This window comes from Leuresthes tenuis, unplaced genomic scaffold (genome assembly GCF_036924035.1).
Source record: "Leuresthes tenuis unplaced genomic scaffold, fLeuTen1.0.hap1 SCAF_3, whole genome shotgun sequence".
NCBI lineage: Eukaryota > Metazoa > Chordata > Actinopteri > Atheriniformes > Atherinopsidae > Leuresthes > Leuresthes tenuis.
In genome coordinates this window covers 19498480-19518102 of record NW_027325357.1, presented here as the reverse complement: position 1 = coordinate 19518102, position 19623 = coordinate 19498480, and the positions used below count along the sequence as shown (strand labels likewise).

At 41.8% G+C, this 19623-nt stretch overlaps 2 protein-coding genes across 2 annotated transcripts; both read left to right on the top strand.

Moving 5' to 3' along the window:
• The first annotated feature begins 803 nt into the window (after positions 1-803).
• Positions 804-6667, top strand: prph (peripherin). Its single transcript, XM_072382381.1, has 9 exons — positions 804-1407; positions 2918-2978; positions 3938-4033; positions 4342-4506; positions 4608-4733; positions 4834-5054; positions 5244-5296; positions 5755-5828; positions 5929-6667. Exons 1-9 carry the CDS (start codon positions 860-862, stop codon positions 5989-5991), a joined length of 1407 nt encoding a protein of 468 aa, XP_072238482.1. The 5' UTR covers positions 804-859; the 3' UTR covers positions 5992-6667.
• A 1151-nt stretch (positions 6668-7818) lies between these two features.
• timeless (timeless circadian clock) lies at positions 7819-18962 on the top strand. Its single transcript, XM_072382380.1, has 30 exons — positions 7819-7876; positions 8513-8624; positions 8705-8858; positions 9102-9216; positions 9321-9383; positions 9467-9568; positions 9678-9833; positions 9917-10050; positions 10716-10803; positions 10900-11076; positions 11490-11707; positions 11785-11888; positions 12009-12178; positions 12285-12410; positions 12559-12710; positions 13110-13207; positions 13290-13407; positions 13532-13733; positions 13836-13975; positions 14127-14206; positions 14336-14459; positions 15674-15756; positions 15901-16055; positions 16225-16438; positions 16642-16710; positions 16845-16963; positions 17255-17501; positions 18330-18381; positions 18478-18545; positions 18764-18962. The coding sequence occupies exons 2-30, from the start codon at positions 8543-8545 to the stop codon at positions 18892-18894; spliced, it is 3741 nt and encodes a 1246-aa protein (XP_072238481.1). The 5' UTR covers positions 7819-7876; positions 8513-8542; the 3' UTR covers positions 18895-18962.
• Positions 18963-19623: the final 661 nt, after the last annotated feature.

The window sequence follows — 19623 nt, the reverse complement described above, 5'->3', positions numbered from 1 at the left end:
GACAGCAGTGTCATCTGTGGATACTGAGTCTAGCTGACTGTGGCCCAAAAACCTCTAGTTGACCAGACAATCAAATGGAGTTATCTGACAACTCAAACTCTAACGGGGATTACAGGGTAGAGTGCTTTTCCAAAGGGATAAAATAACTGCAGAGTCATGGCTCTGCCCCAGACGCCTGGAATATCAATAAAGTATTCCATTACTGTAAAAGGAGAGACAGACAGAGACGAGAGCGGCAGGGAGACAAATGGAGGAGGAAAATAATCAAATCAATGTATCCATATGATTCGCTTGAGGTTAGAATTTCAAATTCTTTTCTTCAGAACTAGGAAACTGAATCCTTGACAGACACATTTGATAGCAATGTTAAGATAAGCAGTGGAGGCAAGAGTGGAATCATATATAAATTCATGTATAGGAATCATGTGGAGAAACTAAACTAACTGAGTAAGCAACTGGCAAAGTGACAATGAGGGCAGAAATCAGAGGGGGGTGAGGCATGGGCTTGGGGGGACATCTCTAGTTATCAGAGCAGTAATGGGGAAGCCACTCTGGCTTTCTGCCAAGTGTTCTGGTTAAAAGGATGGAAGTGTCGCAACTGAGACAGCGCTAGTGAAATCACCGAGAGGCAGGGTCCATCTTTGTGAGGTAGGGAGTGGCCAAAGCTTGTATGCTGATGAGTGATTGAGAAGGGATGGCTTCATGTGGGTGGGGTGAGGAGAGCTGAGGGAGGGGGGAGGCGTGATGCAGATGGGGCATGACTACATAAAAGCCCTCTGCACTCTTCAGTCGGATGTCCTGTTGCTTCAAGAGCATCTAGAAGCCTTCAGCTCTCCACTTTTCCAGAACCACAGCAACCATGAGCCATTCTTCAATGCATACTTCTACCTCTTACAGGCGCACTTTTGGGAGCCCACACCCCATCTCCATGACCTCCTACTCCCCTGTGTCCAGTCGCATGCCGGTTTCTGCTGGACGCTACATGCGTTCAATGTCACCCGTGGTAGCATCCCGATCCACCACCTACCACCAACAGCGTCCCCGCGCCAGCCCTCAGCCCCCTCGCCTTTCCTATGACAAGGTGGACTTCACCCTGTCTGAGGCCATTAACCAGGAGTTTCTCACCACCCGCAGCAATGAGAAGGCTGAGCTGCAGGAGCTCAATGACCGCTTTGCCAGCTTCATTGAGAAGGTGCGATATCTGGAGCAGCAGAACGGTGCGCTGCAGCAAGAGCTCAACCAGTTCAAGGGCCAGCAGCAGCACGGCCAGCCCAACCGGGCCACTGAGCTCTTCCAGGATGAGCTGAGGGAGATGCGGCGCCAGCTTGACGCAGTCGGCAAGGAGAGGGACCAGTATCAGCTGGAGAGGGACAACCTGGCTGAGGACCTAACCCTTGTCAAGCAGAGGTTGGTATCAGTGTGAAGAAAATATAAGATTGACAGACAATAGATAGATAGATAGATAGATAGATAGATAGATAGATAGATAGATAGATAGATAGATAGATAGATAGATAGATAGATAGATAGATAGATAGATAGATAGATAGATAGATAGATAGATAGATAGATAGATAGATAGATAGATAGTGTCACATCATCACTTGTTGTCAGTCTCATAGCTTGAGCCTCATGTGTGCACTTCTGTGATGATCATCATTGTATCTATTGCTGACAGCTTTTCTAACATACTATACATGGTCCACTTTAAACACAGAGGGACCATAGAGACTTCACTTCAGTTATTCTGGTGGTTTAGGGCGTGGCACAAAGGCAGCTGCATCATAAAGGATGCTGCGCTGCATAGCGTGTGCAGATTGCTTTCATGTCTGATTAAAGTACATATCTTCTTTGGATGCCTCGTGTGCTATGAATGAGCTCAACACAAAAATCAGCAAAATGACCAACAGAAAACTGTAACTCAGATAGTGATGCCGCACTCGGACAGGGCCTCTTAAATGACACAACTTTATAGACTTTTACAAACACACACACAGTGATGCAAGCACACTGGATGATGAACAGAGGAGGATAAAGGGACCAGACACAGGGTGGGGCTGGCTGATAAGCTGGGAGGGTAAGGATAGGACATGGGACCAGAGTAAAAAGAGGTTGGGTATCAGGCAGGGTGAGAATAGTGTCAGGAAAAATCAATGTGACTCAATGTCTCCATTAGGTGTATTTCAATGTCCCTCCCGGCTGATGGGATGGTGCCAGAGATCCCATTAGGACAAAAGTACCCAGAGTAACACAGCATGAATTAAAGATGAGAAAGTAGGACCCAATAATTCACTTTGTGTCCAGCCTGGGCAAGACCTCTGTCCGACAGGACAGATGGAGCTGGGTTCAACTGCACATCCACAGATACGGTCGATCAGTCAGGGAAAAAAAATAGCAGAGAAGATATAACTATTAGGTATTAATTTTTGTTTACTCATCACCGTGGGTGGTGCTTTTTAATTGCTGTGAGTTTGAAAAAATGAAAAGTGTTGATGAAACTGAAAGAAACACCCGCTTTTCATTTCTTTGCTTATCTGTGTTTGACAGTTCACAAAAGCATGTTCCACAACCTTGAAAATGACACCTTAAATGATCTTTTCAGATAGAAAGTGCATGCACATAACCTGATTGTGCCCGTGCAGATGACCTTATTGAACTACCGTGCTGCCACATTAGTTGAAAGGAGCGGCTGCTGGTCCCAGTGGGCACACTCCCAAAATCCTTTTAACGGAACAATGAATTAACAGATTGATCCAGGAAGCTTTTGGCCAGCTGATGCCCTGATGCCAACTTTGTCAGGAAGGGTGATACTGGTCCAGATAAACACATGTAGAATAAACATAACATTATAATATATATATTTTTAAAAAGATTATTGTATCTCCATGTTGTTTGAAATGTTTTCTCTCACTCTCAGGTTGGAGGAAGAAGCCCAGAAGAGGGCTGATGCTGAGAACAACCTGGTTGCCTTCCGCAAGGTAAACACTCAATGGATCAATAATACCACAGTGATTGCTGTGTCTCCCACTTCAAACAGCAAGTCAAAATGATTAGCTTTTTTCTAATTCCAGCTCTTCAATTGCAGTGTCAGTTCAATTCAGTTCAGTTCATTTTTATTTTCTATATAGCGCCAAATTACAACAAACGTAATCTCTTCAGCATTTCAAAGATACAGTCCAATTCAAGACAAATGTAATCCATTCATGGAATACAGTCTTAATCCAATGAAATCTAATAAATTAAAATCCAAAATAATCAAATTCAAACAATGTCAGTTTAAAAGAGAAGAAGCTTGCAGAGAAAATTCTCTTCGATTCAGTCCCCTCCCTGAGTGTGCACGAGGTGACGTTGGAAAGAAAAAACTCCCTTTTAACAGGAAGAAACATCTGGCAGAACCAGAACCAGGAAAGGCGGCCATCTGCCTCTTCTGGCTGGGGGTTGAGAGGACAGGACAGAGGGGACAGCAAACACCATGACAACAGGCCAGGGATACCTCCTGAGAAAGAGAAACACAAGTTAATTACAATGAAAGTGTCATATGTACATGGGGAGTAAAGAAGGCAGAGTGAGGAGAGGTGCATAATGGGAGATCCCCAGCAGTCTTGGCCTATAGCACCATAACTATGGGATGTTTCAGGGTCACTCCCATACTATAAGCTTCATCATTTTTTTGCCTGATCTTAAAGGTAGAGAGGGTGTTTGCTTCCCGAACCCAAACTGGCTGCTGGTTCCACAGAGATGGGCCTGATAACTGAAGGCTCTGCCTCCGATTGTACTTTTACAAGAAGTCTAAGAACAACAAGTAACCCTGCAGTCTGAGAGCACTAAATCACATATCAAATGCAGCCTACTTGATATTAGCTCATGTGGAGTTTCAGCTCTTGATTTCTTTTGCAATTTTTAATCTATTTATTCATTTTTCCCTTAAAATAACTAGGATGTGGATGATGCTACATTGGCCCGTTTGGAGCTGGAAAGGAAGATCGAATCTCTAATGGATGAGATTGAATTCCTTAAGAAACTCCATGACGAGGTAAGTGATGCTGTGTCCGCTATTCTTCACAGTGAAACAAGTAGACACGACCTTTAAAATGTCACCCATCAAAAATATATGATCTAGAGACTGAAATTCTTAATATTGTTCTAAATAATGCAATCCTCAGTGTTTAAACAAATTTAACAAATTAATGAATTCAGCAGTTTTAAGCTTCAGGTGCATTTACAGTAAATCAGCACTCGCAAAGAATTAAAAAAAGAAAGTATTTTCATAAAGTGGAAACAAATAGATGCAAACCATCATTTTATGGGTGTCTGTTTATTTGTAAATGCTCAATTTATCAGGAAATCCAAGATGTACAAGTGAGTGTCCAGACCCAGCAGCTGAAGATGGAGGTGGACAGCACCTCCAGGCCAGATCTCACTGGTGCCCTGAGGGACATCAGGGCCCAGTATGAGAACATTGCTCAGAAGAATATGCAAGAATCTGAGGAGTGGTACAAGTCCAAGGTGGGTAGATGGGATTTAAAAAAAGCAAATATAATAGGCACAACTGAACATGCAAACATCTGTTTGTTCATTTTTATGTCCTTCTTTATTTACTCTTGCAGTTTGCTGATTTGACTGAGTCTGCAAAGCGCAACACTGATGCTCTGAGGCAGGCCAAGCAGGAGGCCAATGAATCTAGGAGGCAGATTCAGTCTCTCAACTGTGAAATTGATGCACTGAAGAACACAGTGAGACCAAACACCAGCTGTTGCTCATCCATATGAATGCATTTACATTCTCAAAAGTGCTTAAACTTCTTTAATCTGATGTGCTGCTGTATTTTCTCAGAACGAAGCTCTGCTCAGGCAGATGCGTGAAATGGAGGATCAGTTCAGCAATGAGGTCGGCAACTACCAGGACAACATGGGTCGACTTGAGGAAGAGATCCGCCACCTGAAGGATGAGATGGCTCGCCACCTTCGGGAGTACCAGGACCTCCTCAATGTCAAAATGGCTCTGGACATTGAGATTGCCACCTACCGCAAACTGCTGGAGGGAGAGGAGAGCAGGTGGGGGGACTATTAATTTCTTGCTTTGATTATTGACGTTCTCACATATTTATGATTTCACAGCTAAAGCAGTTATTCATTCTTTTGTCCATGTCAAAGCAAAGCTCAGAGCAATCGATATGCTTTAGCACAGCAAATCACTTTTCATTACAGGCTGTAAAGGCTTAAATTATTTTTTACTCCTCATAGGATCTCTGTTCCCATACTTCATATTGGAATGAGCAATCACCTTGGTGAGCGAGGTAAGATATATTCTATTTTCACAAACTAATTTAGAGGTACAGCTTGTTTGGGAGGTATTATCTCTGTTCTTATTGACTCTCTGACTTCAGAGGTTTCAGGGTAATTTTGAGCAATTTATCCCTGGCCTGAGGAATACCTCTAAGTACTACAATAACCATAAACCTCAGTTGCTGTTTCTATGAAGAGGAATCATTGGGGTGCACAAATCAGATTCCACATCAACTTTTTTGTAGCAGCAGGAAAACAGAAAAAACTGGGATAAGTTGCTCAAATCATTCAAAATGAACACACAAACCCAAAAATTAACTTAAAACTCCATGCAACTTTTCCCTGTTTAATAACAATTCTGTATATGACTGATAGTTTAGTGATGCAATAAGTGAAGTGAATAAAATTAATATAAGTCATATATCTGAACTTAAACATCTCATCAGTGTTTGAATCCCACTTTTCACAGATTATGAAAAGACTCCAGACACCCAGAGCAAGAGGACTGTGGTCATCAAGACAGTGGAGACTCGAGATGGAGAGGTACTGTTTAGATCATTTTTTAAAAATCTGAACTTGTGTAGAGCAAGCTTTGTATCATGTCAGGGTTTCAAACCATTCTCTGTATTTCTTTCTTCATCAGGTGGTGAAAGAATCCAGAAGGGAGAAGGAGAGTGACTCTGGTAACACTGACAAGGACGAGTAGATGTAAACTCAATAAATAATGTGAAGGCCAATGCCATGATAGAAAAAAAGTAGAAAGCTGAACAATAGAAAAAACAAATCTGATCTACAGTACCTATGCCTCTTTCTCATTAGTTATGTGTTTCATTGTCTGGTAATGTGTCTCTCAGCATTGGTGCAGCTTTGGATGAATTCCTTTAGACAGTGTCACTCTGGTGCTATGTAAGAAAACCAAACTTTTGCTAAACACCTGTGTCATCTGTAGGGCTGTGCAAAACCACTTTATTAATGAACCACTTGAGGCCTTGATTTACAGTGCAATCCTGTGGAAGCCTTAGACGACCACGCATTTATAGTATATAGAATTAAACTACAGGCTGAGGAAAAAGGTAGTTCAAATGCAGGATTTTAGTAGTTTGTGTCATAGATATGACTCACCGACAAACTTTCTGACACTGCCCTTTTTGCCGACACACCTTAAAAGACAGACTGAGATTAACTTAATCTGTCTGCTTTTGTTTTAGAAGCTTTGCTATACTCTTGTGCAAACCACATTTTCACCAAAGTTGTGTGAGAATTAATGAACACGTAACAGACAGGCAATGCTGACACTGGAAACTGAAAAGATCTTTGCAGAATGTGCTTTGCAATGATGTGGGAAAGAATATGTATGTGCAAATAAACCTAATTGGATCAAATATGTGATGTCTGTCTACATGAATACTTTCATGATGATGGTTGCTGTGTTGATTGATTATCTACAAATTCTTACTCATGTTCTTGTTCTATGTTTCCCTAAGATGAATAATGGGCACAGTCTTCTGTCCAAATCTGAGTTCTTCATCCCTTTTCTTCTCATTTATCCTGATTTCCTTTGAATTTTGTAAAACCGTCGTCCTTTCCTTTCCTCCTTCCATTGATTTTGTCATCTCTCCATCATTTACTGTTTTATTATGTTCTTTATTCTCGTTATACTGGAGTTGATAGCTAAGTCAACTGGACAACTTTTATTGCATCCTTATCTGCTATTTCATTCCCATGCATAATGTGCTGGTATCCATAGAAAATAAACTCTTAACCCCATCATATATACTCTACATAATGTTTGCTGAATCTTTCTTGCGTTCATACATTACTTTCTGAATGTATACAGCCCATAAAACCCTCCCATCTAGCCACACAGTAATACATTTAAATTGCTTGATTCTTTCTAATTCTTAATCACACAACTTCAGTTTATCTTCATCATGGACTCTTTTCCGTGTGCCAATCCTTATCTGAGTCTTATCCACAGAACATTTAAATCCCCATTAATGAGACTCTTCAACTTTTGAAATTGCTCCCTGCAATTTTTTTACCATAAACTCTAAATTCCTCCCTCTCTTCCAAATTGCTCCATCGTCTCCAAAGAGTGAATACCATCTTTCACCCTCTTCCTCTTTTGAGTATACGGAATTCCCTCTTTCAAAAAAAGTCATGCCTCCATTTCCTTTCCTTTTACTTCTGCAGACACATGCTTTAATACCAAAATCAAATGTTGATTTAAGCCGTGTTTCTTGAATACAAATGATATCTGGTTACTTATTTAGACTGTTGATGAATCCTTGATTTTTTTGCACATTTGCTATCAAACTTCGAGCATTCCATAGTGTTTTCAGCACACATCTTTTAAAATGCAGTTCCTGAAATACCAAACTCAGGGAACACTGTGACAGATGTGACGACATTCTGCTTCCGCTTCCTGTGTTTTGACTCGTCGTCTTGGCGCGAGACTTCTTCGAGTTGTCTGATTTCGGGAGACGGCAGGTAAACACCAGCGTAACACGAGTGAAAAAGTTGGGGTTTTTTTAAACTTTCTTTACTGCCTGCTGTAGAGGACGGTATCTGGAGCGTAACAACAGCTGAAGGTTTGTTTTTTGTTGTCCTGAAGAAGTTCATTAACGCGGTCAGTGCTGCTGTGAGCTAACAGCTGCGGTGCATTAGCTGAGTTAACCGGCTGTCTTTTACAGGTTGGCATGTACGATTGTTTTTAGGCACAGCCGCTAAATAAACAGTCCTAGACATAAATGGTCATCGGCCAATGAGACCATTAGTCAACACATTTAACTGATTATTTGCCTTTGTGTGTGACCTCGCCCCCTATTTAGTGTAGTTTCTAGTGGGAAATACAAGTACGTGTATTTATGACGCACATTAAAAAACCAAAACAATAAATGTTGGCCAACTAACTTAAGAGAAATATCAGAAACGCATTACTATAATTAAATGATTTGATTTATGAAATCTTGTTAAAATCATAGCAGACAGCATTGCACAGCGCTTGTTTTCATGAAACATAGCGTGTTCTCAAGGCCAGATATCTTATCACACTGAATATGTGTGATCCTGTCAGTAATGAAGAGCAAGGCTAGGGTGCATCTTCCTCAATTAGAAAATGTTGCTTGGATTAACCTGGGGTGGGAGGCCGACACAGAAGTATTATGCTCTTGTTGTTTAAAGGTCCCCTGAAGTTTGCTGATTAGGTTGAACCTCCTCACCTTCAGGCTGGCGGATGCTGTGTAAATTTGTTCAAGATGAACTGCGAACTTTTGGCAACGTGCAGTGCCCTTGGTTATCTGGAGGGAGACACCTATCACAAGGAGGCTGATTGCTTGGGTAAGTGTTGTTTTTTTTAAATAAAAATACATTTAAAAAAAAAAAGAAGCCATCCTTTAACAGTTGTCTGTTTGGCACAGAGAGTGTGAAGGACTTGATCCGGTATTTACGTCATGAGGACGACACCCGTGATGTGCGCCAGCAGCTGGGCGACAGCCAGATTATCCAGAATGACCTTCTGCCTATTATTGTTCAGTATCGACAAGAAAAAGCCTTGTTTGATGCCTGTATCAGGTATGAACAGTAATGGAAGCTGTCTTTTTTTAAATAAAACCTGTTCTCACGAATGCTTTAAAGATGTTATGTTATAGATAAATTGTAATACTATTGTTGGAGTGAGGGAAATATGGCATTGTGTTTTTGTTACACTGAGGCAACATATTGGTTTAGTGAACATATATGGATGTTTTCTGTTAAACAGTAGGAGTTGGGAATGGGAATGATTTAATATTTTGACTCGTCTGTGTTCCTCTCCAGACTCATGGTTAATCTGACTCAGCCTGCCATGCTGTGTTTTGGTAAAGTCCCAGATGACCCAGTCTTTAGGCATCACTTTATACAAGTTACATCTCACCTGCAAGCCTATAAAGAGGTATTTCAATCGCACTCGTGGAGTGGATATTAATGGATTGGGTATGTTGTTCCCTTTAAAAACCAAAAACGACCACTCTGTAATTTTGTCCTGTTTATTTTCAGGCCTTTGCCAGTGAGAAGGTCTTTGGCATTTTAAGTGAGACCTTGTACAACCTTCTGCAACTTGTGAGTCTTTCACTTAGAGCAGACATATTTGTGTTCGTCTCGCTACCTTTCAGTAAAATGATTTTATTTTTGCCTTCGGTCAGGACTGGGAGCAGAGACAAGAAGAAGACAATCTACTGATAGAGAGGATTTTGCTGCTCGTCAGGAATGTGCTTCATGTGCCCGCAGACCCCTGTGAAGAGAAGGTTTGACCTAATGAGATTCTGCCATTTCCCAGTGTGTGCTTTGCACTATTCCTTTTACCTCAGATTTAATGCCTCATCGCCCAATCTTTGGTCTTCTCTGTGGTTGTAGAAGGTGGATGATGACGCCAGTGTCCACGACAGGGTGCTGTGGGCCATTCACATGAGTGGTTTTGATGACCTGGTCAAGTTCCTGGCATCAGCCCAGAGCGAGCAGCAGTGGAGTATGCATGTGTTGGAAATAATCTCCCTCATGTTCAGAGACCAGGTTAGACCGAGGAATATTTTTGGCACACCACATATAGATGTCTGGTTGTTCTGTGCTAGAGCTGCCTTGGTTTTGTTTCACAGACTCCAGAATGTTTGGTGAGCGCCGGTAATGCTCGTTCAGCAGAAGAAAAACAGAGGGACTCCCAGGAGCTGGAGGCACTGAGGCAGAAGGAGCTTGCAGAGAAACGCTCTCGAACCTTACAAAGAGGAAACAGGTATAGACAAGCAGATCGTCTTTTGTGTCTAGGTTGACACCACGGTGCGCTGGGTGGTTCTTCTTCCTGCACACAGAGGGAAAGTGGCTTCAGGTTCACTGTATTCATGCGTCAAATTTTGTTTTCAGAGGTCTGATAACCTGAGTCAGAGTCGGGTACTTGCTGCATTTCTTATACAACATGTCATTAGACTGTTGAGGGAGAAGAGTGCGTTCTAATAGTTGAGATGAGTCAAATCGTATCGTGCAATGAGAAAAACAGCGCAATTAGATTAAATAGAAGTGAATCAGTGCTATGATATTAGATTGGTTGCAGTAAAACATTTTGAGGGATGTTTCAAATCCTAAAATGTAAGAGGAGACTTGTTGACAGAGCCATTATAGACAGAAGCACCCTTTGCTCAGGTCTCATATCCTTAAATTGTTGTCACGGAAGTGTTTATTTTTTATTAATTTTTTATAAGCTACATTTATGGAATATATCTCAGATTTAAAAAACAAAACTGGAATTATCTCTCAAAAGCAAAGAGTGGTCACACTAAATGTTAACTTTATTTAGGCTTTTAGGTGTCACAATTAGTTGAAAACGTGTCCACAATACTGTATGCATATTTCTGTATTTATTTATTGGTATTAAACCAGTTTTTGTGTTGCTGTGTTTCTCAGACATTCTCGCTTTGGTGGGTCATATGTTGTTCAAGGCCTCAAGGCGATTGGGGATAAAGATGTGATCTATCACAGAACTCTTCTCAACGTAAGTTGTGCCGCTTCCAAAGCTCATCCCTGACCAGAAGAAATCCTCGTATGAGTAGCGCTAACAACATTTTTGTGTTCGCTTTTCGTCTCGTAGTTCAGAAATTACACTCACGACATTGGCAAAGCGGTGAGGCGCGTTCCCAAGAGGTACCGAAGGATCCAGGAACGTGAGGACAAACGGCGCTCAGCCCTAAACGTTCGGCTCTTCCTGCGAGACTTTTGCGTGGACTTCTTGGAAAACTGCTATAATCGACTCATGTATCTCGTAAAGGTCAGCCAGAACAGCATGAATGCTTTAGTTTATTTACTCTTCTTTTGCATTATAGACTCATTCAGAGGTCGTGTTAATTCAGCAACATACAAAGACGTGTTGCACAACCCAAACTGCCTGGCTGGAGTGAGCAGATGATTGTTTTAGCAGGCAGTAAAATGCATTAGAGACTCACCTCACCGTTGAATTTTTAAATCTAAAATGATAGAAATGGAGGACTGAAGATAGGTCATTGTGTTTGATCGGGACTTTTCTGACCTCATGAGCTCATAAGGAACATGCAGTTCTTTTTTTTCTGTACCTGAAATTGAAACATGTAAAAACACAGTAGAAGAAGTGTCTGTTTTTGTTAAGAGGGAAAATGGGCTTCTCTTTACACACCAGCGTTTTGTTTTTCCACATCTTCTCGACAGGAAAATCTCATTCGAGAGCAGACGCAGCAGCACGATGAGACCTATTATCTGTGGGCGCTAAGCTTTTTCATGGCATTCAACCGTGGCAACGGTTTCCGTGCCGACTTGGTTTCCGAGACCATGTCTATCCGTACTTTTCATTTTATTGAACGCAACATAACCAACTACTACGAGATGCTGCTGACAGACCGCAAAGAAGCCACGTCCTGGTCCCGAAGGTAAGGTCGGCAGTTTGAAGGCAACAAGCGAGCTGGACCCCGATGGTTTTGTAATTCATATCATTTGTTCTTTTTAGGATGCATTTGGCACTGAAGGCTTATCAAGAACTGCTGCTAACTGTGAACGAGATGGATCGCTCCCACGATGAAAGCATTCGGCAGAGCTCTAATGTTGTTAAAAGTAATAATTGGCTTCCTTTGATTAAGATTATGGGTTGTAGTTAGGTTTTTTTCGGTTGAATAAGGGTTATTTCTGGAAAAGGCGTTTACCTTCTCTGTTTACGCTTACCATCTGCTTTAGGCAACATATTCTACATGATGGAGTATAGGGAGATTTTCCTGACTTTACTGAGAAAATATGATGAAACCAAGCAGCCTCACTCCTACCTTAAGGACTTGGTGGAGTCAACGCACCTCTTCTTGCGCATGTTAGAACGCTTCTGCAAAGGTCGGAAGAACTTAATTGTGCAGGTGAGTTCTACTGTTTTCTTTGTAGGCGTCTGTATGGCTTTGCTTTTTTTTTTTTTTTTTTTACCCTCGTTGAATTGTTGATATCTTTGCTCCTTCTACTCCGCAGAGGAAGAGGGTGAAGCGGAGGAAGTCTCGCGGCAAAAAAACCCAACCAGTTGCAGAAACTAGTCCAGAAGCGCTGGAGGAGACCTGGAAGATTGTGGAGGAGGAGCTCAGGGCTACAGGGTTTCAAGTAAGTGTGAGAACCAGCCTCAAGGGGGAGCCGGGGCCTATCTTTGGCAGAGGACAGACTGGTGCTAGAATGAAGTTGTCTGTGGTCCACAGTCAAAAGGAACATATTTACAAACACTGAATGGTATTTTTTGGGCTTTTATCTGCAGTTGTCAGAGTCTTTATCTGAAAGCATCGTGCCTTTTGATGCCACATCTGAAACTCCCCTTGAGGAGCAGCGTACTGAGGCTATGGTGCGAGTGCAAGACTCTCTGCTCGCTCGAATGGGACCAGAAGCTCTGGGGCTGCTGCGTGCCGCCAGGTCAGTGAGACATTGAACATATAGATATCGTCAACAACAAACCAACGTTTATCAGAAGTAGGATTGGCATAAAGTAAAGTTGAGTGAGTTGTTGTGACCTGTGGGGAGGGGATCATGGGTTGTTTTTTTTCTTTTCAGTTCATAGTGAGGTGATGCAGACATTTTATTTTATTTTTTTAAATAAATAACTTAATTTTTATGAGTGATGAAAGCTGTCTGACCAGCTAAACCCTGAATATATTCTGTTTGAATTGATACAAACACAGCAATAAGCTGATTCCAAATAACTTTAACATCTTATGATCCAAAGTTTTGCAAAGGAGTTTAAAAAATATATACATATATATCATACCTGTCGAGTTATCTAAGTGGAGAATATTCTCTTGTTGTCCTGCTCAGGGAGGTGTGGCCGGAGGGCGATGTGTTTGGTTCAGCTGATGTCGAACCTGAGGAGGAGCTGGAACTCCTTAAGCAGATCCTCCATGCCAACCTGCCAAGTGGGTTGTTAAACGTATCTGTAATTGTTGCTTCTTTTTCACTGCACCTATGCTAGATTTTAACTTCAACTTTTAATTTCAGGACCAACTCCTGAGACTTTGGTGGAGGAGGACGATGACGGGGCGGAGTTAGAGGAGGAAGAGATGGAGTCTGTTCAGGTTTCTGAATCGGAGTTCAACTTTCTGGACTTCATCAAGAAGTGAGGAAAATAGCCAGAGTGACTTATGCCTCGTCATTTTATAAAGGCTCGCAAGACGATAGCATCTGAGATGGTTTTCAAACATGTTTTGGAGCCTTTGCCTCTTGTTTTTTGCCTTTTATAGGTTTGCCAACCCCAGCATTGTGCAACCATACCTTCTCCTATTGAAATCGTATGCAAAAAACACACCCCACACAAACCACTGCGTCGCTCGAATGCTACACCGCGTAGCCGTTGACCTGAAAATGGACGCCCTGCTTTTCCAGCTCTCAGTCTTCCACCTTTTCAACAAAATCCTGAGCGACCCTGCGGCAGCCGCCTACAAGGTAGTTAGGACAGGAGAGAAAAGCTGACACTAAGGCCTGCTGTACATTATACATAAGCACTCACTCCTTTTTTTTCCTTTCTTTTTTTTTCCCGTTTCACAGGAACTCGTGACCTTTGCCAAGTATGTGATGAACCGTTTCTTTTCAGTGGCAGCACAAAACAACAAGGCATATGTTGAACTGCTTTTCTGGAAAAATGTGGGGGCCGTACGTGAGATGACTGAAGGCTACAGCAAAGATGGGTGGGCGCGCTCGTTTGTTTGTAGCCATTTGGTGTTCACATGTGTTGTGACGTATGGATTGTTAAGCTCACTGTTGTTACAGGTTAAAGATGCATTTGTGTTTATGTCTCTAAGTTAAAGTTGCCACCTTTCATTGTCTTAAACATGTCAGAGAGGGAAAGAAGCCAACGTGGACTGAGGAGGAGGAAGAAGAGTTGCGTAAACTCTACATGGAGCATCGGGATTCTGAAGGTTCGCTTTACATTTGTTTGCAGTTTGCGCATGTTTTCTTACTGTTGTGTTATCAGTGAAAGCAGCCAGCTGCACACTGTGAGCCGAGACGTTGAGATGCTGTCGTTGAGGGTTTGTTTTTGTGCTCAGTTCCAGACATAGTGGAGACTCTGCTGCCGTTACTCAGCAACAGCAACCGTACTCGGCGACAAGTAGTCACACAGCTGGTGCATATGGGTCTTGTGGACAACGCAAAAGAGCTGAAGAAACAGAAGTATGTACCCGTACTGTGCATGAATACATCGCATAAAGCAATATGCAAACCCCCATTTGCAGAAAGGTTGGGAAGGTTTCTAAAAATACAAGAAAAAGTTGAATCTGTGATTTAAGTTTGTTTGAACCTTAGTTTAACAGACATAAGTCCAAAGAAGTTATTTTCAGTGTCTTCACTGAGCAACTTTATTATGTTAACAAATCAGAAACATATTTGAAAGTTGATGCCAGCAACACGCTCAAAAAAGAAAAGAGAAAGTTGGGATGGAGACATGTTTAACATTGTGTTTTAATAATTTGGGTCGATTCCTGCTGAATACAAGAATTCTGCTGTTATGTTGTCCTACTTTTTCAATGGAAGACAGATGAGGACAGCAGGTATGCTAGTCTCTCTCTCTCTCACACACACACACACACACACACACACTCTGGCCTTGGACTGCTGAAATAACCATTTACCTCCCAGGACAAGATCTTGAAGCAAAAAATTCCAATATTCACATCTGCATCAACTGTACCTTCACATATTCAAGTCCCCTGTGCCATGGGCATTACTGCACTGATGCTGACCTCTGTATCTTTTGTTTATATCAGCCTGCATGGTCTTTCTCATGTTTGGGACATAGAACCAGAAAACTAGAACCAAAAGGTAGTTGAAACATGGACTCATCTGACCTCGACACGGGTCCAACGTCTTTCTGTCCGTCTGAGCCGAACTTGAACCCAGCAAATTCAGTTGAGTTTTTGCACAGTTGACGGTTGGCTTTATTCTTGGGTAATACTTTCTGGATTTCTGGATGAAGCAGCTGACTGTGTTGAATGAAATATTCAGCAGTGGCTTCCATCCTTGGCCTTTACCCACTGAAAATTCCCTGGACTCGTTGAGTCATTTGACTGTAGAGTCAGCATTGTGCACGTTATGCATATGCATACTGTGCCTGAGTTTGGTACAAAGTCGTGAACCACAACCCGTCCTTGCATTGTGAGCGTAAGCCTCTGGTGGGGGCTCTGATCTTACCCATTCCTGACACCCTCAGCTGTCACAGATCAATCTGCTGAATGCAGCATGCTACATTTCAGCTGTGGGATATTCTATAAACTTAGTGGTCAGTGAAGAGACTCTGTTTAAGTTCTTTTCACTCTTTTCTGGCAATAAAGTTTGTGTTTGAATATTATGCAGACTGTTAATAAAGTCATTTTTTTGCCTATTTAAAGGATAGGTACTCGAATTGTTCTGTGGACTGAGGATCAGGAGGAAGAACTACAGATGCTCTTTGAAGAATACAGAGACTCTGACGGTACTGGGAGCAATATTATCCTGGTTTGAATATGTGATAAATGAACTGAGCCATCGCTGCTTGTTTCTCTGTTGCAGTTTCTGTGCAAGAATCTCAATTACTTGTCAGTTGTGATGGGACTTGTAACAAATTATGTGTCTACAGATGTGCTGGGTAACATCTTGAAGAAGCTTACAGCCAAGCGGTCTCGTGCACGTGTGGTGGACAAGCTGCTCAGTATGGGTTTGGTGTCCGAGAGACGAGAACTTTATAAGAAGAGAAGCCGCAGCGCTCAGGGGAAGAACTCTGGAGACGGAATGGTAGAGTCACTACAGACTTAACTTGTAGATGAAGATCCTTACCACACCTACCTCACCTTTTATAACTCAATCAACCTGAAATCAAAATGCAGTCCAAACTATTTGAGAAAATACTGTATATAGGGTGAAAGAAATTGTGTTTCCATAGTAAATGTATGTTCTTTTGCAGACTGAAGAAGAGTTTCTTGCTGAACTAACCCAAGAACTCCCAGATGATTCTGTGGAGATGGATGATGATGAAGATGAGTCTAAAGACAGCGAGGGCGATGAAGATCAGGAGCGTGAAAGATCACAAAATGGTGGAAAGAAGAGCCAAAGCTTTAACCTCACAGTAGAGAGGAGAGCTGATGTAGGTGCCGTGGTGCATGCTCTACGAAAAGAAGGTGAGCCAAAGGCCAAAATGTCATATTAGTCTAGATGGAGACTGTCAGACTAATATGATGAATTCACGTATTATACATTAGATGGATTAAACTGTATTTCCCCAAGTATCAGTTTCATTTGCTAGACGAATTCCAAAATTACTCTTATGCCCTTGAAGTATTAGTTACATTGTTTGTTTGTTTGGTTTTTTTTTTAATAAAAGGCATGTCTGGACCCTTGTTGTGGCTGCAGAATTGTCTGAACAGAACTGCAAACGATCGTGATGAAGACGGTGAGGAAAATTCTGTTCCCAAAGCCTTTTGTGTGTTCTTACTCCATCGTTATCCTGTTCATTTTAGGAAGGCTCTCTTAGACATTTGGTGCATGTGAATAAGAAAATATGAATTTGTTGTTATTATTTCCCAGGTGTGTCCCAACCTGTTCCACTGGTCCCTCTGGCTGAGGCGAGTGAAGAAGCGATGGAAACCAAGAGCTTTCAGAGGCTGTTGCGCAAACTGGGGATACGGCCACCTGCTGATGAACAAGTGCGTGCGTTAAAGCCTTTTCACGTGTAGCTTCAAGTGTTTTGTTGCAGGAGTTCATGAACAGGCTATGTGTGTGTAAGGCATCACAGAACACGCTGTTGTCACTCTGTGACACCGACTTGATGTGTATGAGCTCACACTGATGTGGGGGCATTGAAGCCCTTTGTCTTGCTGTTTTTGCTGTAATTTGAGACCAAGTTGGCTGAAATATAATTTTGGAATAATGAATATCAAAGACCTTTTGTAATCTAAAGATTTGCAGCTGATTTATTTTTACTTTTCTGTAATTAGGAGACCTTCTGGAGGATCCCAGCAGAGATCAGTCCATCTCAGCTCTGGAGTGCAGCTGCGGCTCTGGCACCAAGAGAGGAGGAACCTGAAAATGCTGAGGAGCAAGATGGGCTCAGAGACCCGACAGAAGAACAGCAGCAGCACGAGGAGGAGGAGGAGGAGGAGGTCGCAGGTGAACACAGGGCCCAGGCTCTGAGAGCTCTTCTGCTCGCACGCAAGAGGAAACGCCCCACCGTCATGAATACAGGTATGTGTGGGAGTTTAGGCTTTAGTGCCTCGTACAACAACATTTAATTACAGCTTTGTTAATAGCTAAGCATTAAGTTACATAGTGCACATAAAACTTGCCTCTCTTATAAAAGCCTGCTTTATCCTACAAGAGAACATTATGGTATCTATGGTAGCTATGTTGAAACTTCAGTTTCCTGGGATTCAAACCGGTGGAATTTGAGAGAAGTCTTGGACCGAAAAGGTAATCCTGGATGCATCTGAGGGATGCATCGCTGAGGGAACAAGCAACTTAGAAAACCATAAGGTTAAATATGGAAAGTCCTCACTTGTGCCATTTGAGCTGTCTTATGGGGGTGTCGTAGATTGTGATAAAAGGATATTTGTGCTCCTGTGAAGCAAAGACGGGGGATTAAACAACAGTCTTTAATGGACTTTTGGAAATGGAAACAGAAAAAAAAGATAAAGAGGTAAACATAAATACAGACAGGAGTTACACAGAGGTCCCTCAGGCTGCGTGGAAGTAAAAGCTCTGGAGGTCTGCTGAAATTTATTTTCTATTTAAGGCTAAACACTCCAAAGAAATAAGACCGTGCACCAGCTCTTTTGTATACATGGATTCCATTTAGCGGGTGCTTTTTTTTCTCTTTCTTTTAATTCCCCACTTTGGTAAGCAATTTATTGACACCTTTTCTTTTTTTGTGGTTAATAAGTTCTGCCAATCTACGTAAGCAGGCATCGTCAAGCAGATTTGAGCTTTGAGAAGGCTTTAAAAGTTTGGCCTCTGCTGAATAACTAAATGAATTTGATAACTTTATTCACATCTTCTTTGTTGTTGTTGTTTAAGCTCCTGTGTCAGATTTGACTCCTGCCGATGGTACAGACAGTGCAACCGAGAGGTGAGGTTGTCGCCTTATGAATTTATTTATCAGGAAAACATTAAAAGAGACCCTCCTGACTTTTCTTTATCCTTCACATGTGCCTGTCCACAACAGGTCTCAGGAGAAGACCTCAAATAAAAGAAGCAGAAGCAGACTTTTGGACGATGAGGAGCAGCAGAAAGGTATTGCGCTCCTGCTGGGATTTTTAATGTGTTACTTTGATGATTAAAGGCAACATACCCAGACAAAAGACCTCTAACCCGCCTTTGACCAAAGTTATGAAACTTAATAATCTCAAACCTTTTTTTTTTTTGCCAGGAATTAAGACCAGTAACTGGTCAATAACTGCGTTTCATGATGGTAGAACGGAACATTTGACTTGTACATTGATTTTTCCCAGAGGATGACTCCAGCCCTGTGAAGGATGTGGATACAAATGGTGATGCAGATTCAGACAGGGAGGATATTTCTGCTCCTGTGAAACGAAGGCGGAAGATGGTCTTAATTGATGAAGAGGAGGAAGAGGATTAAAGACGGCGCTTAATGGACTGGAGGCAAGGAAGTCCCTCATGTTACTCAGAAGGATCCAGAGCAGAAAGTTTTAACGGAATAACAAACAACTCAAAGTCATAGGACCTTTGTCCTGAGCAAATTAATATGGTTATCCCTTTACTAGATAATTCATTGCTGTATTTGGTTAGTTATGAGGAATTAGTTCTGCCAGTCGTCTTGTTCATTTGTTTTGTTTTTGTTGTTATTTAGAGCTTTTCCAACATCATGTTCCCAGTGCAAACGTTGCACAACAGGCCCCTCATAAACCAAATGATTCCATCTTTTATTTGAAAAGGTGCTCTGCCCACAATACTTTTGTTTGTTTATTTGTTTGACGTCATTGTGATTTCACAGCACACCCCGTGGATACTGATCAATAAAACAGTACAGCAGTCAGAACACAAGTTGCTTTGGTTGTTTGTGTTGTCATCTTGATGTACCACACGCTTTTAACACTAGAGGGCACATATGTTACCACTTTTGTAAATCCTGTTGTATTTAAGAAGTGTAGACTCTTATTGAAGTGTTTATTTTACAGTATATACATGTTTTTATTTGCTGTAGGAGTGATTTAGATCTTCTGGAGTAAGAAGAGATCAACATCTCAAGTCTTTTTCCGCCGTTAAATACTGGCATTAAAAAAATAAAATGTATTTAGATGACTGAGAGACTTTCTTGCACCTATGAGTTCTGTATCACGTGCAAATC